Source organism: Schistocerca gregaria, chromosome 2, assembly GCF_023897955.1.
Source record: "Schistocerca gregaria isolate iqSchGreg1 chromosome 2, iqSchGreg1.2, whole genome shotgun sequence".
Classification (NCBI taxonomy): domain Eukaryota; kingdom Metazoa; phylum Arthropoda; class Insecta; order Orthoptera; family Acrididae; genus Schistocerca; species Schistocerca gregaria.
The window spans coordinates 411,328,918-411,349,350 of NC_064921.1; the positions used below are offsets into that span (position 1 = coordinate 411,328,918).

General features: G+C 43.2%; 1 protein-coding gene across 1 annotated transcript in view; it reads left to right on the forward strand.

The window, feature by feature from the left end:
* The window catches only part of LOC126335802 (gastrin/cholecystokinin type B receptor), a 138,378-nt gene that overhangs the window by 73,418 nt on the left and 44,527 nt on the right, over nt 1-20,433 (forward strand). Inside the window, exon 5 of the mRNA XM_049999265.1 lies at nt 6,415-6,590. Within this exon, the coding sequence (XP_049855222.1) occupies nt 6,415-6,590 (176 nt within the window). The remainder of the gene's footprint in view (nt 1-6,414; nt 6,591-20,433) is intronic.

Genomic DNA, 20,433 nt, shown 5'->3' on the forward strand with positions numbered 1-20,433 from the left:
GCTGGGTAGTTCCACATCCACAATCGCTGTGTACACAGTCGCAGACGGAAAGTGGAAATTTGTGCTAAGATCCTGTGGGACCAAAGTGCTGAGGTCAACGGTTGTTTTGTTTCCTGCTATCTTTACTTTATGATCTGTGCACCATTGGGTTATTGTCCGAAGTGTTCCATTGGCACTTTATTCTAGCTGGTCACGGTTGTTTGCTGAAACTACGACGAGTAGATCAGCAGCATAAGCGACAACTCCATCCGTCAAGACGTGTTCCTCTAGTAACTGTAGGTGCGGTTCTATAACTATGTCCCAGGAGATGGGGCCGCAAATCGACCCTTGTGGACAGCCTTTTGTAATTCGTGTAATCACTTTCTGGCTGTCCATTTGCCAAACGACCATTCTGTCTCTGCAACAGTCCATGAAACTACCATACAGAGACCCCCGTACCTGGAGGTGTCTAAGCCTCTTTAACAAGGCCGGCCACCAGAGATTGTTGAAGGCACCTGAGACGTTTATCATAATTTCAAGTGTGTATTTGGAGGGTGTGTCGTGTAGTATTTGGAGTGCTCTGTTAATTGCGCCATCTATAGAATTCCCTTCTATAAAGCCGTATTGGTGTGGTGTCAGTCCCCATAGTGTTCGGTGTGCTTGTAGTCTTTTGCAGAGCAGTTTTTCTTGTACTTTACTGAGTGTATTTATAAGGCAAATTGGTCTGTATGACTTGGGGTCTGATGGGTCTTTGTCTGGAGCCTTTTTGATGATAACAGCCTTCGAAGTCTTCCACTCTGCAGGCACGCGGCCCAGCCTTAATGCATCGTTTAACAACGTTGTGAGAAACGAGGTGATCTGCGGTTTAATTTGTTTCAGTACCTCAGAGTGGATAGCATTCGGTCCAGCCGCCTTTTTGTTTTTGAGTTTTGAGATCGCTGTCGCCACTTCTTCCTGCGCAAATGGACAGGTGACGGTTGGTGTGGTGTAGACTGTGTCTACTTCGCGTCTCAGTGCTGCATGTTGTGGTGTGTCTGTATCTGCGATGTCGTCAGGCAGGAGTTTTCTCAGCAGGAACTCCTCTGTGAGTCTCCAGCCACTAGTCATCTCACCATCCTCCTGTCGCAGCGTTCCCAGAACCAGTGGGCTCTTAATTTTCTCTGTCACGATTTTGTATGGTTCACTCCCAAATGTTTAGTTCTGTTTGTGCTGCTATATGGCTATTCCAATGGTCTTTCCTGGTCTTATTCAGGTCAAGTTTGTATTTGTCTTTGGCAAGCCGGTAGTCGTGTAGTCCTAATTGTCTTTCTCTGTCTGAAATTGCTCGCTGGTAAAGCTTACGTTTACGTTTTGAGTCTTGTTTGAGTCGTGTTAATTGTGTAGTCCAGGGAATGTTTTGGTGTTTTGTCATTCTTTGTGTGGGTATGCAGGTGTTCTGTGTGTGTGTGTGTCATGATATCTGTCAGCATGTGTGCCCTGTAATCAACACTGCCGGTGATGTCTTGCGGTATGTGCTCATGTATTTTTAGTCTGACCCTGTCCCAGTCTGATTTGTCAAATAAATTTTTGGTTGTGTTTCTGTGTTGACGTTTGGTATACCACTTAAGGTTAGTGTGATGATGTTGTGGTCGCTAGCAGTGATCTGGTCATGTACGGTCCAGTCTCGTACGTGTTTGATGGCGGCATTATTAACGAGGGACCACACGCCTGACCGAGGAAGGACTCAAACCTCCGACGTGGGGAGCCGCCAGAACCGTGACAAGACGCCCTAGACGGCGTGGCTATCTCGCGCGGCTAGTCACAGACGGTGCAGTATGTTACAGAGAAGACACACTGGAGGGTAGGGGTGGGGGGCGTAGGAACAATAGAACCAGGAGAGTCACAAACTGATATTACCCGATGGCTTAACATGAAACGTTTTGTTGTCTCCCAGATGTGGCGACACTTGACAGAGACAGAAACGATATCCCGGAGACCAGGGTAGGGCTGGCCATGTCTGACATCAGAGAGACAAGAGCGTTATTCACCAGTGAGGGCACGACAGTGGCGCCTTAGCACTGCGCGGATTATGGTATCTGAAGTCGCAGCATCCACAGGTCTTATAGCATCGAGGCGACCCTGTACAGAAGGCTTCGGTAGAGTTGCCTTTATTGTCGGAGACCTGCTGCATGGATACTTCTGACGCGTCTTCATAGAAGGGAAAATCTAAGAGTGGAGTCGTCAACATGCCGTCTGGAATGTCGATCAGTGGGACAATGTTCTTTTCACAGATGAATCCCGATTCGGTCTGGAGAGTGGTTCTCGGCGGATTCGCATCTGGAGGGAACTTGGAATACGATTTCTGGTCCAAACATTGCGGAAAGAGACCGATGTCGAGGAGAATCCCAGATAGTGTGGGCATGGATTATTTTGACCACTCGAACACCTCTTTGTGTAATAGTACGGTTGAATCAGGTACTGTGACGAGATCTTGGGACCTCTTGTGTTGTTGTTGAGAGGTACTTGGGTTCAGACTTCGTACCGATGGACGATAATGCTCGACCTCGTAGATCACAGGTTGTTGAAGTTCTCTTGGAAACGGAAGATACTGGACGCATGGCATGGCCTGCTCGCTCTCCCGCTTTGAATCCCACAGAGCATGTCTGGGATGCAATAGGGAGATGGGTTGCGTCACGTCAGCATCCACCAAACACTCTTCAACATTTGCTAGCAGCTCTCCTGGATGAATATGCGTTATTGCCTCAACATGAGACCGATGACATCATTCACAGCATGCACCATCTTTGTCAGGTCTGTACTGTTACTAGAGGCAATCACACCTCATAATGAGCTCATTAACTAGTTGTTCGAATACATGTGCAAACCTGTTGAGTTGGAAAAAACGAAGCAGATTTTTGCCTACCATTATCATGTTGCAGTTGTTTCCGTTCTGTATTCTTCACATTACTCCTACTTTACTGCCACCTGTTAATACAGATTTGTGGCAAAATAAGGTCAGCCCGGCAAAATTTCATTTGTTTCTTTGAATTTGGGCACCATTTAAGTCAGAAATTATGATTTAATTTAATATTGTATGTAATGTAACGATTTGTTCTCCTTGTAATAGAAGGAGAACAACTTACTCAACGTATCTCTCAATAAATTTCACTATTTCATAGTAATACTTTCGCACAAAGTTGATAATGACATCTGTGTAGTGTTACAACTTGTAGTTGAGCTGGAACAAAAACTCGGTGAATAGAACTACTTGTAATCCCAAAAATAATTTATTAACAGAAATCTCTATTAACCATATAACTGTATGTGAAAGTGTTATTTCGATCTCTAATGTTACAAATTTTCGATATACAGCAAGTTCTTGCTGGGTGAATGTTATAGTATCATTACCAGAGGTTTTATTATTATTATTATTATTATTATTATTATTTTCATGAAACTTCAGAGTGTCATTGCAGAAAAGTCACATAACTTGGTAAAATCAGTTACATGAGGAACTTACTAAACTGAGACAAATATCATAAATTAGGTAATTAGCATTTCATCCGAAAACTGATACACATCATTCTCTGTAATAAGATCCAGAAGCTTTCTTTTCAGTGTGTTACATACTGACGAGAACCTATCTTCTGAGTGACCTCAAAAAGGAAGGAATATTTTAAGGTTGCACTCATTTTTCACTTAGAAAAAATTTGTGATTTGTATTTCAAAAATTAGAGCAATGCGTTTGAAAATTAGTAACATAAACAAACACTGAAAATAATAAGCGCTTCCTTCACAGTAAATCAAAGAAACTTTAAAGTAAAATAAAGTATGTTATTGTATTGTGCAAGCAGAGCACTCATACAGTGAAGAGGCTCACCAGTGAACCAGAAAATATCAGATTTGCTTCACTGGCAAAAACAAATGACATGGACAGTCGCAAATTGTCATTCTTCATGAAAACCTGTACGGCACCCCCTTTGAAGTCAGAAGATTGTAGCAGTCCTACTGAATGAGGTCCTACTGAATTTCTACTTTAAAATCATTAATTACGTATTATACTGAATACTATGTTGTAGAGCACTTTCAAATAACCCGCAGGTAGCAGACAGTATCTGTCAGATTCGTTGTTAATTCAATTCTACAACATTCCTAGTGAAAAATCATATGTTTCTATATTGAAGTTAAATATTTGTTTATGATATATCGCAGTTTTAGGTGCTAACATAGCACTTTTTGGTACACTAATAATTCGAAGATAGTTATGGTGGAGGACTGTGATTAAGATGATGACTATTTACTTCACTTACACTATCACAGCTATGTTTATTGTATTTCTCCAAAAAAATAAGCCAGCTACGTTAATTATTGCTTACAAAAGGTAACACCTAATCCAATATAATGAAGCATGTATTTATTATGGTTAGTATGTAATCTCCAAATGTCAGCAGGGCTACCTCGTTGGAAAGGTTCTCATTCCTCGTGTACTGACACCCTTCTTGTAGGATGTGTATACCGAGTACAGGTTACTGTACGTTTTATGAACATCGTGTTGTTTATGAACACAAAGAGAAAAACGACTGTGGACTCCAGTGCAGGAGCACAGTCTGCTCCTGTCGATTGCCTTCAAAGGAAGTAATGTCTCATCCGGCTGAATAATCGCAATCATCAGTACCCGCGAGACAGTGCAGAGCAGTTTGGGATTCAGTCCACGTCGTTTGCGCGCAATCTGCTAGTCAAGAATGTTACCACCCAACTGACCAAACACTTGTGACGAAAATTTCTACCGCTACCGGGATTCGAAGTGGCGATCTCTGGTTTGAGCAGTCCTCCAATAGAATGCATTAGTAACTTCTGTCAGTGACAGTAGGTTTATATTTATGTTTATTTTGTTGTTTCGGTCCTCTAGAAATGTTTCGTTACTGTCACATTCTTGTATGTAGTGAAAAAACTTTGAATATGTGATTAGCTTTATCGTTTTCTTTTTCTGAATTTATCGTCAGCCAGGCATTACGAGTCTGGCTTCTACTTACCTGACACACAAAAATTGAATTACTGTGTAGCAAACTGCACTAAACCGTCTCCGAAGGTCCTTCTGTACACACGCTGAGCAATGCGGTAAGTTTATTTGTATGATTTGTTACGTGGAAGTTCAGCGACACATTCAGAAATAAGATTATACACTGAGATGAGAAAAACATGGGACAGTGATATACACATCACATATACATATGGCGGTAGCGTCGCTTACACAAGGTTCGAAAGGGCCGTGCAATGTCATTTGTACTCTGGTGATTCATGTGAAAAGGTTTACGACTTCTTTATGGCCGTTTATGGCCTCAAGACGGGAATTAACAAATATCGAGTGCGGAGTGATAGTTGGAGCTAGACAGTAACGCCATTCCATTCCGAAATCCTTAGGGAATCCAATATTCCGAGATCCACATTGTCAACAGTGCATCGACAATACCAAAATTGAGGCATTACCTCTGCCCATAGACAACCCAGTGGCCAACGGCCTTCATTTAACAACCATGAGCAGAGGTGTTTGTGTAGAGCTGTCAATGCTAACAGACAATCAGCACTGCGTGAAATAACAGCAGAAATCAATGTGGGACGCACGATGAACATATCCGCTAGGACAGTGCAGCGAAATTTTGCGTTAGTAGGCCATGGCAGCAGACGACCAGCGCGAGTGCATATCCTAACAGCACGACATCGCCTACAACATCTCTCCTGGGTTATAGACCATATCGGTTGCGTTGCACCCTATACGACTGGAAAACCGTGGCCTACTCTGATGAGTCCCCATTTCAGTTGGTAAAAGCTGATGGTAGGGTACATTCTGAACAATTCGAGGGAATGATTTGGCCACCCAGATCGCCCGACCTGAATCCCATCGTGCACAAAATCCTGCACCGGTAACACTTCTGCAATTATGAACGGCTACAGAGGTAGCATGGCTCAACAATTCTGCAGTGGCTTATAACTACTTGCTGAGTTCACGCCCTGTAAAGATGCTGCACTACCCCGGGTAAAAGGAGGTCCAACGAGGTATTAGGAGGTATTCAATTTTGTCCTGTGATGACATGGTTGGAGACTGTGGCTGTTATTTGAAGACAAATGTTGATGGTGTTGAAACAGCGACCAGCCACAAATTTATTTTCAGTTCCTTTATTCAAAATGCACCGTTACCGGTTTCGAATCATTACGATTCATCTTCAGATAGTTTTCATGCTTTCATTAGAACATGTGGTGCGCTTTTTTTTTTTTTTACAGATTAATTAACTTACATTTCAAAACACTCCAAGCTGACATTTCACAATTAATCTGTCTCAACACCATCAACATTAGGAGGAATCCCAAGAGTTTTGTCACCTCAGTGTACAGTCACTGCCTGTTCGCCTTATAAAAACCACAAGTTTAACGAACTTCTTTCGGCGGCGTCGCGAACAGTTTCCCTGGATGGCGAACTGCGAGCTACCACCCAACTCGAACCTGTCGTTCGCGTTGTGGAGTGAGAACACCTACCTGAAGAACGCCGACCGCGCCGTCTACCTGGTGCTCTTCGGGCTGGTTGGTGGAGCCGCCATCGCACTGAACGTAGCAGAACTCTACGTCGTCTTCACCAGGTAGGCAGCGCACATGCTCAGAGTGTATTACGACCCTTGTTCACTTCAACGTGGAAAGAGGAGGCACAGTCTTTAACTTCATAGATTGATGTAAGTCAGTCGCCTGCTAAACCCGCTGGGCAGAACAAGTGATTAGGATTGTGGAAAGGGCCAAATAAGGTGTCGGTCAGTTTCACTCAAAATTGTAATTTATTGTAATTTAATAACACCTTTAAACCATAACGGCACATAGTAGAACCATTACAACTACGAGTTTCAAAATGAAATTCCTTCACGGCTGAAGGGCTCAAAACAATAAATCTTAAAAATCAACAAGATAAATATATCACAGCTAGGTGAAAAGCTTCAAGGCAAAAGAAGATAGAACAAACATATACAAGGTGCAATACAAACGGCTGAAGGCCACGATTAAACTTCAAAATTTTTAAATATATTACCATAATCTTTTAAGGCAGAAGGCGCAATGTTTTCGCTTAAGGAGAAATTTTGAGAATAAAGCTTTAAGCAGCTGAAGGCCCACAGCTGATTTTCCAAACATTCAAAAATACCGTAACCTTTAAATTTTCAATGGCCAAACGCGCACTAAATGATGAAGCAATGCAACGAAAATAACTAAATTTAAGAAAAAGGTTTTAAGCGGTTGAAGACCCACAATTTATTTACATAAACCGATTTACATAAAACGCAAGAAAAAAAATTCTTTTAAAACATTAGCTATAATAAATTACCAAAAGACCACTAAAACCTATGAAAAGGACAGTACAGACAACGGCACTCAGACGCCTCCAGGAGGATTGGGGGGGGGGGGGGGGGGGGGGAGCTGCCCACGAAACATTAACGTTCACTTAGGTGGGACAGGTAGTGGGTTCAACTGCAGTTGATCCGCCGGTAACCCAACCAAGAGACAGTCACAGACTGACCGACCAAACGACTTGCTCGCCACCAATCTGTACATTAAAACTAAAAAGACTAAACTCTTATAGACGTAATAATCCACAATGACATATGTGTTAAGCTGTCAAAATTATACACCATGTTGGACAGTGACAACAGGTGAGGAAAGGACACTGCCTGAATTTACGTCAGTGGCCAGGACAGGTAACCAGAACACTAGCGGCCACAAGAAAGAAAATTCCGCTTGTGCACTTGAATTGTAGTGAACCCATATAGTTAACTCCACCGCACTGCTGTTCGATTTCACCACTACAAACACTCGGTTTTGCTCACAGGAAAAAGCTCCCCAACAGCGAGCCACAGAAACGAACGACACAACATGAGGGACGCTGCGTGGGTACTAAACACACCAACTTTGACGTTCTGGGTCGATGGGCCACGAAGCTCGTAGGGTTGGGCAGCTCCACACAGGCTTCGATACTGCACAGGGACCGCCAGCGGACCCAGCCGACGGCACCGCATGCAGATCTTCCCTGGTCCGCACCAACCAACCGACACGCCTCCGAATGCCGACAGTATCTAAAATAGTCTTCAGTGCAAATAACGCCAACTACACACACAACCTGACAAACACTTGCGCGAAAACCTGAACAATACCCAACAGTAACTAAGCACACACGAAGACAAATCGGGAGTCGATGTACACACACACAGCAAACTCATGAATGATCAGTGAGCCAAAACGCGTCGTCCGGTTTGACGACAGACCGACGATCCACCAAGACCGTGGTGTAGGCGAGACGTGTAGACGCAGACCTCACAGCTCCAACCCGACTGCGCTAGTGCCGCATTGCAACTCCCTGACTGGCAGTTCCGGACTGCCCTCCTGGCAATTTCCAACTCACTGGCCACCCTAACTCGCGACTGGAACTCGCTTTCGACAGACAACGACCGGGAAGTAATAGCAGTCGAGCAAAGATACTGCGGGAGGGGATAGATTGATACACGCTGCTAGCGCCGCTCACGGTCAGGCAAAGCAGCAACTCAGTCTTCTTTCCTCTTTCTTTCTTTTGCTACTGCCTTTATCTCGCATTGGGTGCAGGGTCGGCAGGGTGAATTTGAAGAGGTGGCCGGATGCCCTTCCTGCCGCCACCCGATATTCCCCAGGACGGAATTAGTGTTCCCCAGCTGTCTGAGTCTAATGTAAATCGTGAAATAGTGTGAATGTGTTGAAAATGTCTGCGAGTCGTGTAACTGAGGCGGCAAGTGGGGGAAAGCCCGGTATTCACCTAGTAGGCTGTGGAAAACCACCTAAAAGCCACATCCAGGCTGGCCGGCACACCGGCTGTTGTCGTTAACCCGCCGGGCGGATTCGATCTGGGGCCGGCGCGCCTACCCGAGTCTAGGAAGCAGTGCGTTAGCGCTCTCGGCTATCCTGGCGGGTGTGTAGAAGTATGCACATCCGGACAGAAATTAACAATACAGGTAATAAGATTAAAACTATAAGGGATATTGTCGAACAGGTGACAGGACAACCAGTCAGTCAACTAGATACCATAACAATTAAACTAAGTGACAATGTTGTGACGGATAATTCACAATCTGCAAGTGCTTTAACATTCACTTTCTCAATATAGCAGTAAAAGTAGGATTAACTGGTTCAGTTGGAGAACAAAGAGTATAACCGTTTATTAAAAATGTCACTCCAACAAACTTTTAGCAATTAGGAGTAGCACCAACATAATTCATTGAAATTAACAGAATTATAAGAATTCTAAGGAACTAAGGTTCATATGATGTTGATGCAATTTCAAACAGCATTCTGAAACGTTGTTCGAACTTAATAAGTAATGAGTGACCTACACAGGGATTTTTTTTCAGACAGGTTAACATATGCAATGTTGTTAAGGCTCTCTACAAGAAAGGCGACAAGAAACATAAAATTAACGTCCTGTTTCCTTATATATATTTTTTCCAAAATATTGGAGAATGTAATATACTCATTAGCAGTTTCATACCTAGATAATAAGAATTTACACCGCATATCACAGTTTGAACTGCAGAAGCGTTACCCAACGCAGAGTGCTATCTACACATTCAGCCACCAAAAAGGCTGACGGAAAAAAAATCGCAGCACCAAGAAGGAGTTATGCGACATGAACGAAAGTTGGTAGGCGTGTTTCTACATCTGAAAGATTATGTAGTTTAGATTTCGCCTCAGTCGCCGAAGAGGATGCAGATCAGGTTTGCTTTAAATATATGCTGCAACAGTTGTGAGCGGTAATCACCTTTGAGCTTGGACTGATGCTAGTCATGAAAGCTTTAAGGCGACAAAGACGTCATTATCAACGTTTAACTGAGTCTGAACGTGGTCGTGTAATAGGGCTGCGAGAAGCTGGGTGTTCCTTTTGGGATACTGCAACAGGACTTGGCAGTAATGTAGCCACTGTACACGATTGCTGGTAGCGGTGGTCACGAGAATGTTCGGTCGCAAGGAGATCGGCTCCGCATTGCTATATGGCTCTGCCGACAAGGAAGACCATCGCATTCGTTTGTGGCTCTGGCTCATCGCACTGCATCTGCAGTAGGCAACAATTTGAGCGTCAGTTGGCACCATAGTGACACAACGAAATCGGCTACTTCAAGGACAGCTCCGAGCCAGAAGCCCCGTAACTTCATGCCACCGACCCCAAACCACCGCCAATTTGGAATTCAATTATGTCACGCGACAGCTGATTGTCGGGCAGCGTGGAGGCCTGCTGTGTTTCCTGATGAGAGCCGGTTCTCCCTAGGTGCTAAAGATGGCCGTGTGTTTGTTAGGAGGAGGCCGGTTGAGGACCTGCTACCAATCTGTCTACGTCATAGAGACACTGGACCTACAGTTATCATCTGGGGTGTAATTTCATATGACATCAGGAACACTCTCGTGGTTAACCCACGCACGATGTTTGCGAATTTGTAAGTGGTATGGTCTTTTGACCTGTTGTGCTGTCATTCATGACCAGCATTCCAGGGGTTTCTTCCAACCGGATAACGCTCGCCCTCATACCGTTATTGCAACCCAACATGCTCTTCAGAAAGTCGACATGTTACCTCGGCCTCCTCCATCACCAGATCTCTTTCAGTCGAGCACATATGAGACATCATCGGACGGAAACTCCAGCCCCATCCACAAATAATATTAACCATCCGAGTATTGACCGACCAAATGCAAGAGGCATGAAATTTCATCCCTAAAACTGACGTCCGGCACCTGTAGAGCCCAATACATGCCCGTTTGCTTTTTTGCATTCAACATTCTGGTGATGACACTGGTTATTATTGTACCAGCATTTCACATTTTCAATGGCTTATCTCTTGCTCACATTAAACTATGATCTTACGGTACCTTACATATGTTATCTAGACAAGTGTATTCCCCAAATGCCATTACTCCACATTATTTATTTTTGGTGTTGTGGTTTTTTTCTGTCAGTGTATTGTAAGCCTTAAATAATAAAATATCGCCAATTTTGTGTTCTTTCCAGGCTTTTTTTTGTTTACCGTCTAGTAAGGTCATCCGAAGACCAGTATCAGCTGCAAAGCGATTTAGAAAAGATTGCTGTATGGTGTGTCAAGTGGCAGTTGACGCTAAATAACGAAAAGTGTGAGATGATCCACATGAGTTCCAAAAGAAATCCGTTGGAATTCGATTACTCGATAAATAGTACAATTCTCAAGGCTGTCAATTCAACTAAGTACCTGGGTGTTAAAATTACAAACAACTTCAGTTGGAAGGACCACATAGATAATATTGTCGGGAAGGCGAGCCAAAGGTTGCGTTTCATTGGCAGGACACTTAGAAGATGCAACAAGTCCACTAAAGAGACAGCTTACACTACACTCGTTCGTCCTCTGTTAGAATATTGCTGCGCGGTGTGGGATCCTTACCAGGTGGGATTGACGGAGGACATCGAGAGGGTGCAAAGAAGGGCAGCTCGTTTTGTATTATCGCGTTATAGGGGAGAGAGTGTGGCAGATATGATACACGAGTTGGGATGGAAGTCATTACAGCATAGACGTTTTTCGTCGCGGCGAGACCTTTTTACGAAATTTCAGTCACCAACTTTCTCTTCCGAATGCGAAAATATTTTGTTGAGCCCAACCTACATAGGTAGGAATGATCATCAAAATAAAATAAGAGAAATCAGAGCTCGAACAGAAAGGTTTAGGTGTTCGTTTTTCCCGCTCGCTGTTCGGGAGTGGAATAGTAGAGAGATAGTATGATTGTGGTTCGATGAACCCTCTGCCAAGCACTTAAATGTGAATTGCAGAGTAGTCATGTAGAAGTAGAAGATCATATTATAGTCCTAGAAAAGCGTTTTATCGAACTGATGGATTTACTGAACAAACAGAATGGAAACATTCAGGTAATGTTGGAAAACTAGAAAATGAATTACAGTTAAATATTAGCGTATCCACCAAAAGTGTTCCAAACGATTGTCAGCAAACCACAGTGTGGATTGTCTACCACAATTACCAACCTCTTGCGAAGCTAAGATTCAGTGGTTTACCATACCACAAAGACCAGCAGTCCCAATGAAGAAAGGTAGCCTCTATAGCATGACAAGATAAGAGTGCGGCTCCTCCTGCAAAGGGAAATCAGATACATTGGTGTCCAGCAGAACTAAATGGCACTAGAGAAGATGAAAGGAGCCAGAAACAGACAAAATCTTTACTGAGCACCGTCTATAAAGCAGAAAATGATAGGTAACGCAGCATAAATAATGCACTGTGAACGAAGACTCTTCCTGCTTTACATACTGGATGTAATGAGTCATCAAAATAACCGTCCTGAACAGTTGCTACGTGAATAAACAGACTAGTTGGTTTCCACTCCTTGATCCTCTGAAAATAGCATTCGAAAAACCTAACTGACTACCCATTCCATCTTCCTTATGCTGTTCCGTATTATAAAGGGATTTTCCTGTAATTAATTTTATATTTCACCATTTCATATGTATTATTTTGTGATTAGTGTTCTAGCTTAATTTTTAGATGGTTGTAAATTCGTTGCTTCATTTACACAGGATCTGTCATGCACTGAGGTGACAAAAGTCCTGGGATACCTCCTAATATCGTGTCGGGCCTCCTTTTGCCTGGCATAGTCCAGCAGATCGACGTGTCATGGACTCAACAAGTCGTTGGACGTCCCTTGCAGAAATATTGAGGCTTGCTGCCTCTATGGACGTCCATAATTGCGAAAGTGTTGCCAATGCAGGATTTTGTGCACGAAATGACTTCTCAACTACGTCTCGTAAATGTTCGATGGGATTCATGTCGGACAATCTTGGCGGCCAAATCATTCGCTGGAATTGCACAGAATGTGCTTCAGACTAATCACGAACAGTTGTGGTACGGTGAAATGGCGCAGTGTCATCCATAAAAATTCTATCGTTGTTTGGGAAAACTCATGAATGATTCCAAATGGCCTCCAAGTAGCCAAACATAAACATTTACAGTCAGTGAAAGGTTCAGTTTGACCAGAGGACCTAGTCCATTCCATGTAAATGCAGGCTACAGCATTATAGAGCTACCACCAACTTGCACAGTGCCTTGTTGACAGCTTGGGCCCATGGCTTCGTGGGGACTATACCACACTCTAGCCATACCATCAGCACTTACAAACTGAAATCATAGTTGAAATGGCTCTAAGCACTATGGAACTTAACATCTGAGGTCATCAGTCCCCTAGACATAGAACTACTTAGACCTAACTAACCTAAGGACATCACACACATCCACACCCGAGGCAGGATTCGAATTTGCGACCATAGCAGCAGCACGGTTCCGGATTGAAGCTCCTAGAACCGCTTGGCGTCAGAGGTCGGCCTGAAATCATGATTCACCTGATCATACCACAGTTTTGCAAGAGTCCATCTGATTCCGTCACTATCCCAGGACGTTGTTCTATTGGCAAAGGCAATCGTGTCGGTTGTCTGTTGCCTTGGCTCACTAACGCAAGATTTTGCCGCACAACCCTAACGGATATGTCCGTCGTGCTTCCCACGTTGATTTCTGCTGTTATTTCAAGCAGTGGCCTTTTGTTGGCACTGACGAATCTACGCAAGTGCCACTGCGCTCGGTCATTAAGTGAACGCCGTCCGTCACTACGTTGTACGCAGTAACAGGTAATGCCCGAAATTTGATATTCTTGGTATACTCTTGACACTGTGGCCCTCAGAATATCGAATTCCCCAATGATTTCCGAAATGTAATGTCCCATGTATCGATCTCCAACTACTATTCCGCATTCAGAGTTTGTTAATTTACGTCGTGTGGCCATAATGACGTCGGGGAGCTTTCCATATGGGTCACCTGAGTACAAGTGACAGCTCCGCCAAAGCACTGCCCTTTTATACCTTGTGTATGTCATACTTCCGCCACCGGTGTATGTGGATATCGGTAGCCCATAACTTTTGTCGCCTCAGTGTAATTAACAGGGAAAACTGGTGCATACATCGGATAGTAGAAGAGAAATCTTTCCATACACATGACTCCACGAACGAGATATGGGAAATGTGCAGCAACAGGCCTAAACTGACTGCAGTAGGGAAAAGTCCCCATGTAGTACAAGTGTGTGTGAAATAAAAACTTTTCCATTAAGTCTCCATACCGTAAAAATTACGAAAAGTGATCTAGTGCAAGTGAAGTTACATCTGAGGTCCCAGAAGAAAGCGATTTAGTCCCGTTGCTTTTCTTAATCTTCATAACTGATTCAGAAGACAATCTGAGCAGCTCTCTTATACTGTTTGCGTATGATTATGTCGTTTGCCGTCTAGTGAAGCCATCAGAACATCAAAACGAATAACGAAATGATTTAGACATCTCATGCTGCGTGAAGTGCCAATTCACTTAGAATTTAAAAAAAGACAGGACGTTCTCTACACTGATACTACAAAAAATTCGGCGCAATTCAGTAACTCGATAAATCACTCAGATTTAAAAGTAATCGATTCAACTAAATACCCAGGGATTGCAATTATGAAGAACGTAAACTGGAACCAATACATAGAAATTTTCTGTAGGGAAGGTGAACCCAAAAAGGTTTTTTTTGGCAAAACATTTATTAGACACAATAAATTTGCTAAATAGACTCTGTTCACTACGCCTGTCCACCCTCTCCTGCAGTAGTACTGCGAAGTGTGGCAAACTTAACAGACATGATTGACGGAGGAATCGGAAAGGTCCAAAGAAGGACAATCGTTTTCTGTTATCGCAAAGTAGGTGAATGTCGCTGTTATCAGAACTCACACCTACCCCAATAGGTATGACCACTGTGATAAAATAAGAAAAGTCACAGCTCACTCGAAAACATTTAGGTGTTTATGTTTCCCCCGTTACGTTCGAGAGCGAATCGGTAAAGAAACGTTCTGAAAGTCTTGCTATGAACCCTCGTGCAAATACTTAAGTGTAAATTGTAGACTAATCATGTATGCACTATAACATCACCGACAGTAACTTTAGACAACGAAATAAACCTGAAAACTGGGCCATGTAGGCACAGTAATAATCGGGGAAACTGTGTTTCTCCTGGTACAACCAACTTTCTACCCTCAGTGATTCCCGTCTTCAGCGCAGAGAACAACTAAATACGTAGGATTGAAGTACTAAATAAGAAAGACAAATTTATATTAGGAATGGTGCGTCGAAGAACCACTAATTTCAAAATTAGTTTCGGAACAGAAATAAATTTATAACAGAACTGATGCCAGTCCTTATGGCCGAGAGTAATGAAGCCTTACGAAGGCTACTTAATGAAAAGGACAAGCTACTTTTAGAACAATATGTGTTAATAGTAAAAGTACAGTCCATCTACAAAGGAAATAACATAGAAGAACGTAGTCCGCCCAGTGTTCTAATGCTCCAGCAAATAATCAAGCAGTCATGGTAGCTGACATCGGATTCGGGAACATGGTGCTACGACCGTTAACAATATAGAATAATGTAACAAGGATCTTACGCGAACTTCAACCGGTCTTTTTGGAACAAAGCTGACGTTACCTGTTGGGTAGATTCACCATGGGTATTGGAGGAAAATTCTGGTGTCTCCTCCGTACATAGTCATGTTTGCTTCGGTCAATAGACGCATGAAGAAGTGGAACATGACAGAAAATCTCTAAAACTCTGTTGGAGTACCGTCCTTCTCGAACTGTACGGTGACTTGCGAAGTATATCCCCCATAAGTAGATATAGATGTTTGAACACACTAGTAAACAGATTACAGTTCGATAAAGATCGGTGAGGAGTCACTTCGTTACCATGAACCTATGGGAAGTGTACTGCCTTATGTTAAATAGTTTTGCCGTCTGGTAAGTAAGGTTACATAAGACGGTCGAGACAGGTAAGACATCAGAAGCAACCTAACAACGAAAGACCTTTGCTGGTCGCAAATAGTGACTTGGAATTAAGGAATCGGTTCCTGAAACTTTACGCGTGGAGCTCATAAATGTGTGAACCGAAACGTGGTTGTCGGAAACAAGAGAATACGAAACTAGGAGCATTTTAAAAATGTTAAAATCGTGTGAACTGATGAAGTACCAACAAAGAGACAAGTTGTGGAACATCTTTACCAGAACAAGCAAATGGATAGTGCGACACGAATAACCCCCACCTCCGATTCTGTATAGCACACTTTCAAACGTCTGATTCTTCAACAAATCAGTTAATGTGAAAGATTACAATGAAATGAATACCCTTAGCTGCATATAGGCGTTGATATAAGTCAACAGGGACAGTTGAAAATGTGCACCCCGACCGGGTCTCGAACCCAGGTTCTCCTGCTTACGTGGTAGACGCTCTAGCCATCTTTTTTTTAAATCTTGTTTTTTGTTCGTTTTTTTTTTTTTTTCGTTCGTTGCATCTTCTCGTGGTGGACTTCGCAAGAAACCCGGTTCAGTTCGTCGTTGGTCCATTAACTCAGTTGTTGTTTTTTTTTTTATTTATTTATTACAGAGGGCAGCTAACCCTCTGACCGAACAAGCTGAGATACCGTGCCGGCATCCATCTGAGCCACCGAGGACACAGAGGATAGTGCGACTGCAGGGACTTATCTCTGGCACGCCTCCCGTGAGACCCACATTTGCAGCTTATTGGCCCGCATTAAATTCATAGTGCCCCTGCCCATCATCATACGTATTACTCGCGGCTTTACCGGCAATTCCCGTAAAAGTTCGGGCACTGTTTGTGCACCCGCACAGAAGAAGATGGTCAAACGACCGGTGAGCCTCATATATGTTCTTTCGGACATATCCAAAAGAACAGATACCATCTTCATGTTTATAATGTGGAAGGTATTTGACGATAAGCATATAAGGAGCAGAAGCTTAAAATTACGTTTAAAGTTTGTTGGAAGTCTACAAATACTCCCAGTGTCAAATACTGGTTTAATACAGTCTGGGTCATTTGAGCGTAGCGAGTTACAGTGCCTGAAGACATATACACAGTTTCTAACAGTAATACTTATTTATTGTGTTAACGGAAGATGATACGTTTGCAAGAGGTCGACGTGGGCTTTGACTAAATGCCTGATTCCGTTGGAACTAACGGTAATCAGAAACCCGCCTCCGCAATTGTTCAGATAATGATATCATTGTTACAGAACTGAAAAAAATCATGTTTCTCCATGAAATCCTTTCGGGATTATGAAGGCTTACTCGAACCTGTGTCCTATTAAGCACTTACCAAACCAAAAATCGGCTTCGTAGTTCAAAGGCAGCATCCGCGCCCGACGATGTCTGATATCAGTGTCCAGGCTATGACCGGCACAGTCAATCTCAACACAGAGTCAGAACATCTGCACCTTTCCAGATCTGACACCAGTGCGTCGAAAAACGCCGCTTCTCTATCCTCCTGAGTGTTCCACGGAAAATCAACCGCCCTAAAAATGTTCATCAGGCACACATAATGTGTAAAATAGCGGTCGGCCAATGAAACGAAGGTAGCTTGACTCTTCGGCTCCTTCCCCTAGGAAGGTTTTTGAAAACATTGAACAGAAAGTTTCCACGCAAGAAGACAGAGAGATAAAAAGAGCGAGAGAGAGAGAGAGAGAGAGAGAGAGAGAGAGAGAGAGAGAAAGAGAGAGAGATCTTATTATGTGCACGCCGCCTGCTAGCCTTGAGAAATAACTTTGGCAGGGCAAGGATTGAGTTCCTCGCTTCAAACTACTCAGTGCGTGATCAATCCATTGTCTCCACAATGAAAGACAGAAACTTGCAAGTAGATGGCGCTTTGTCACTTCCAGCCTACATGAAAACGGTTCTCAGATTTCTAACGTACAAATTTTCCCAACACACAAGAGGATGACTTTTCCTGAACTGGTAGGCACCGCAGTGATGCTTCAAGTTCAGCCTCTGTGAGCTTAATTGGCGTCTGTCCTTTGAAGCCTCCATCCCGACAAAATTCCTAAACGCAAGCTAAATGAGCTACCTCTTGTGAAGGGACACAAAAGAAGCAAGTCAACGCAATTCGCGGCTGGATTATGGTTAGCGCAGAGTAGCATTTTCTCATGCCGTGTGGGATGAAGTATATAGAATAAAGTTGTAGGGAGCTCTCTCACCCTCCCCCTCTCCCCGGTCCCACGACAAAGTCCGAATCTCGCTACCATATAGATTAAACTACCACAAGGGGGCTCGTCATGATTAAAAAAGTAGCTCATACTTTCCCTCTGCCAGGAAGTACATGCAAATTACAGTCGGAAGATGATATGTGGGAGATGCTAGCTACTGATCTTCTCCAGTTACAATGAGGTAACAAAAGTCAAGGGTTAGGGACGTGCACATATACACAAGGCGGTAGTATCGCGTACATAAGATATACAAGGACAGTTAATTTACGAAGATGTCATTTGCACTCATGTGATTCGAGCGAAAATGTTTCCGACGTGATTATGGACGCGCAACGGGAATTAACAGACTTTGAGCGCGGAATGGTAGTTCGAGCTAGACTCATGGGACATTCCATTTCGGAAATCGTTAGAGATTTGATATTCTAAGACCCACATTGTCAAGAGAGTGCCGAGAGTATCAAATTTCAGGCATTACCTGACAACGCAATGGTAGACGGCATTCACTTAATGAACGAGAGCAGCGGCGTTTATGTAGAGTTGTCAGTGATAAGGGACAAGCAGCACTGCGTGAAATAACCGCAGAAATCAATGTGGAACGTACGACGAACGTGTCTACTAGGACAGTGCGGCGAAATCTGGCGTTAATCGGCTATGGCCCACACGACCGACGCGAGTACTTTTGCTGACAGCCCGTGACTTCGCCTCCAGCGAACCATATCGTTTGGATCCTAGACCACTGGAAAACCGTGGGCTGGTCAGATGATTCCCGATTTGACTTGGTAAGAGCTGATGGTAGGTATCGAATGTGGCACGGATCCGTCGAAGCCATGGACCCAAGTTGTCAAAACGGTTGGTGGTGGCTGCGCAGTGGTGTGAGCTGTGTTTACACGGAATGGATAGGACCCTCTGGTCTAACTAAACCGATCATTGACTGGAGACGGTTATGTTCGGCTACTTGAGGTCCCCATTTACAGCCGTTGATGGGCCTTAATTCCCACACAACGGTGGAAGTTTTGTGGATGACAATGCGCAATGCCACCGATTCACAATTGTTCGCGATTGATTTGAAGAGCATTCTGGACAGTTTAAGTGAATGTTTCGGCCAGACAGGTCACCCGGCATGAATCCAAGAGATATACTAGAGAGGTGAGTTTGTGCACGACATCCTGTATCGGCAACACTTTCGCTGTAGAGGCAACATAGCTCAGTATTTCTGCAGTGGACTCCCAATGACTTATTGAGTCCATGCCAAGTCGCGTTTCTGTACTAGGCGTTGCAAAAGGAAGCAGGACACGATTTTAGGAGGTACCCCATGACTTCTGTGACCTCAGTATACTTCTGTTACTTATCAGAGTGACGGAAATTGGTCTCACGTGAAACGAGTCAGCCAGACCACTGGCCGAAGCGATTCACTGTTAATGAATAGATTATAAAAGCACTATAAATTTTTAAAGTTGATCAGTACTTATATGAAATACTGAAAATCAAATTTCTGTTGCCCCCCTAAACTATTAAATACGCAGTCTGCAACTGGGATTGTGCACCGTGCATGATTAAGCGGTTACCCGTTTAGTAATGCAGATGTGGAGAGGTATTCTGGATCATTTAAATTGCCAATGGATGAAGCAGCGGACAAGAATATGTCAGAAACTGGGAAAGTTCATCGACAATGCGTTTACTATTAAGTAAAATGTGTCATTTGAGTTACGAATTTATGTTCTTAGTTAAAAGTATCGCTACGTGTTTGCCTACCATCTACATAATTGTTTTCTTGGTTTCTGCGTTAATATTAATTTCCTCTCCTTCTTTTTTAAGAAAAAAACTCTCTCTCTCTCTCTCTTTCTGTCACTCTTTCTCTCCCCTCTCTGCCTATACATCAGGTACCTAATACAATGCTCATGACTACGTAGTAGTTTCAAATCTCTAGACAAAACTTGCTTGCATATTGTGACAGAATAGAAAATTGAGTGCTCACATCTCTTGCATTTGTTCCAGTAATTTCCTGTTATTTGTTTTCTCACAGCTGAGTACCCGCATCTAGATAATTCCTGTGTATAGATCTCACAGATGCAAATTCTGTGAAAACAACGATATGTCCAACTTTAGTGTGCAGAATGTATTTTGTACACAGTATTACAAATGGAACCATACTAATTACGAGAAGCATCTATCATAAGATTGCCAAACTAAGTGCCTTTTTTCCAATCGCTACATCCAATGATAGATTTGTTTGTAACATCTCGATCAGAATTCTGTAACCTATTTGAAACAACTTGATACTGCTTTGGTATCTTTTTTTTTTTTCTACATCCATACCTACTCTCACCGGAGGCCCCAACAAAA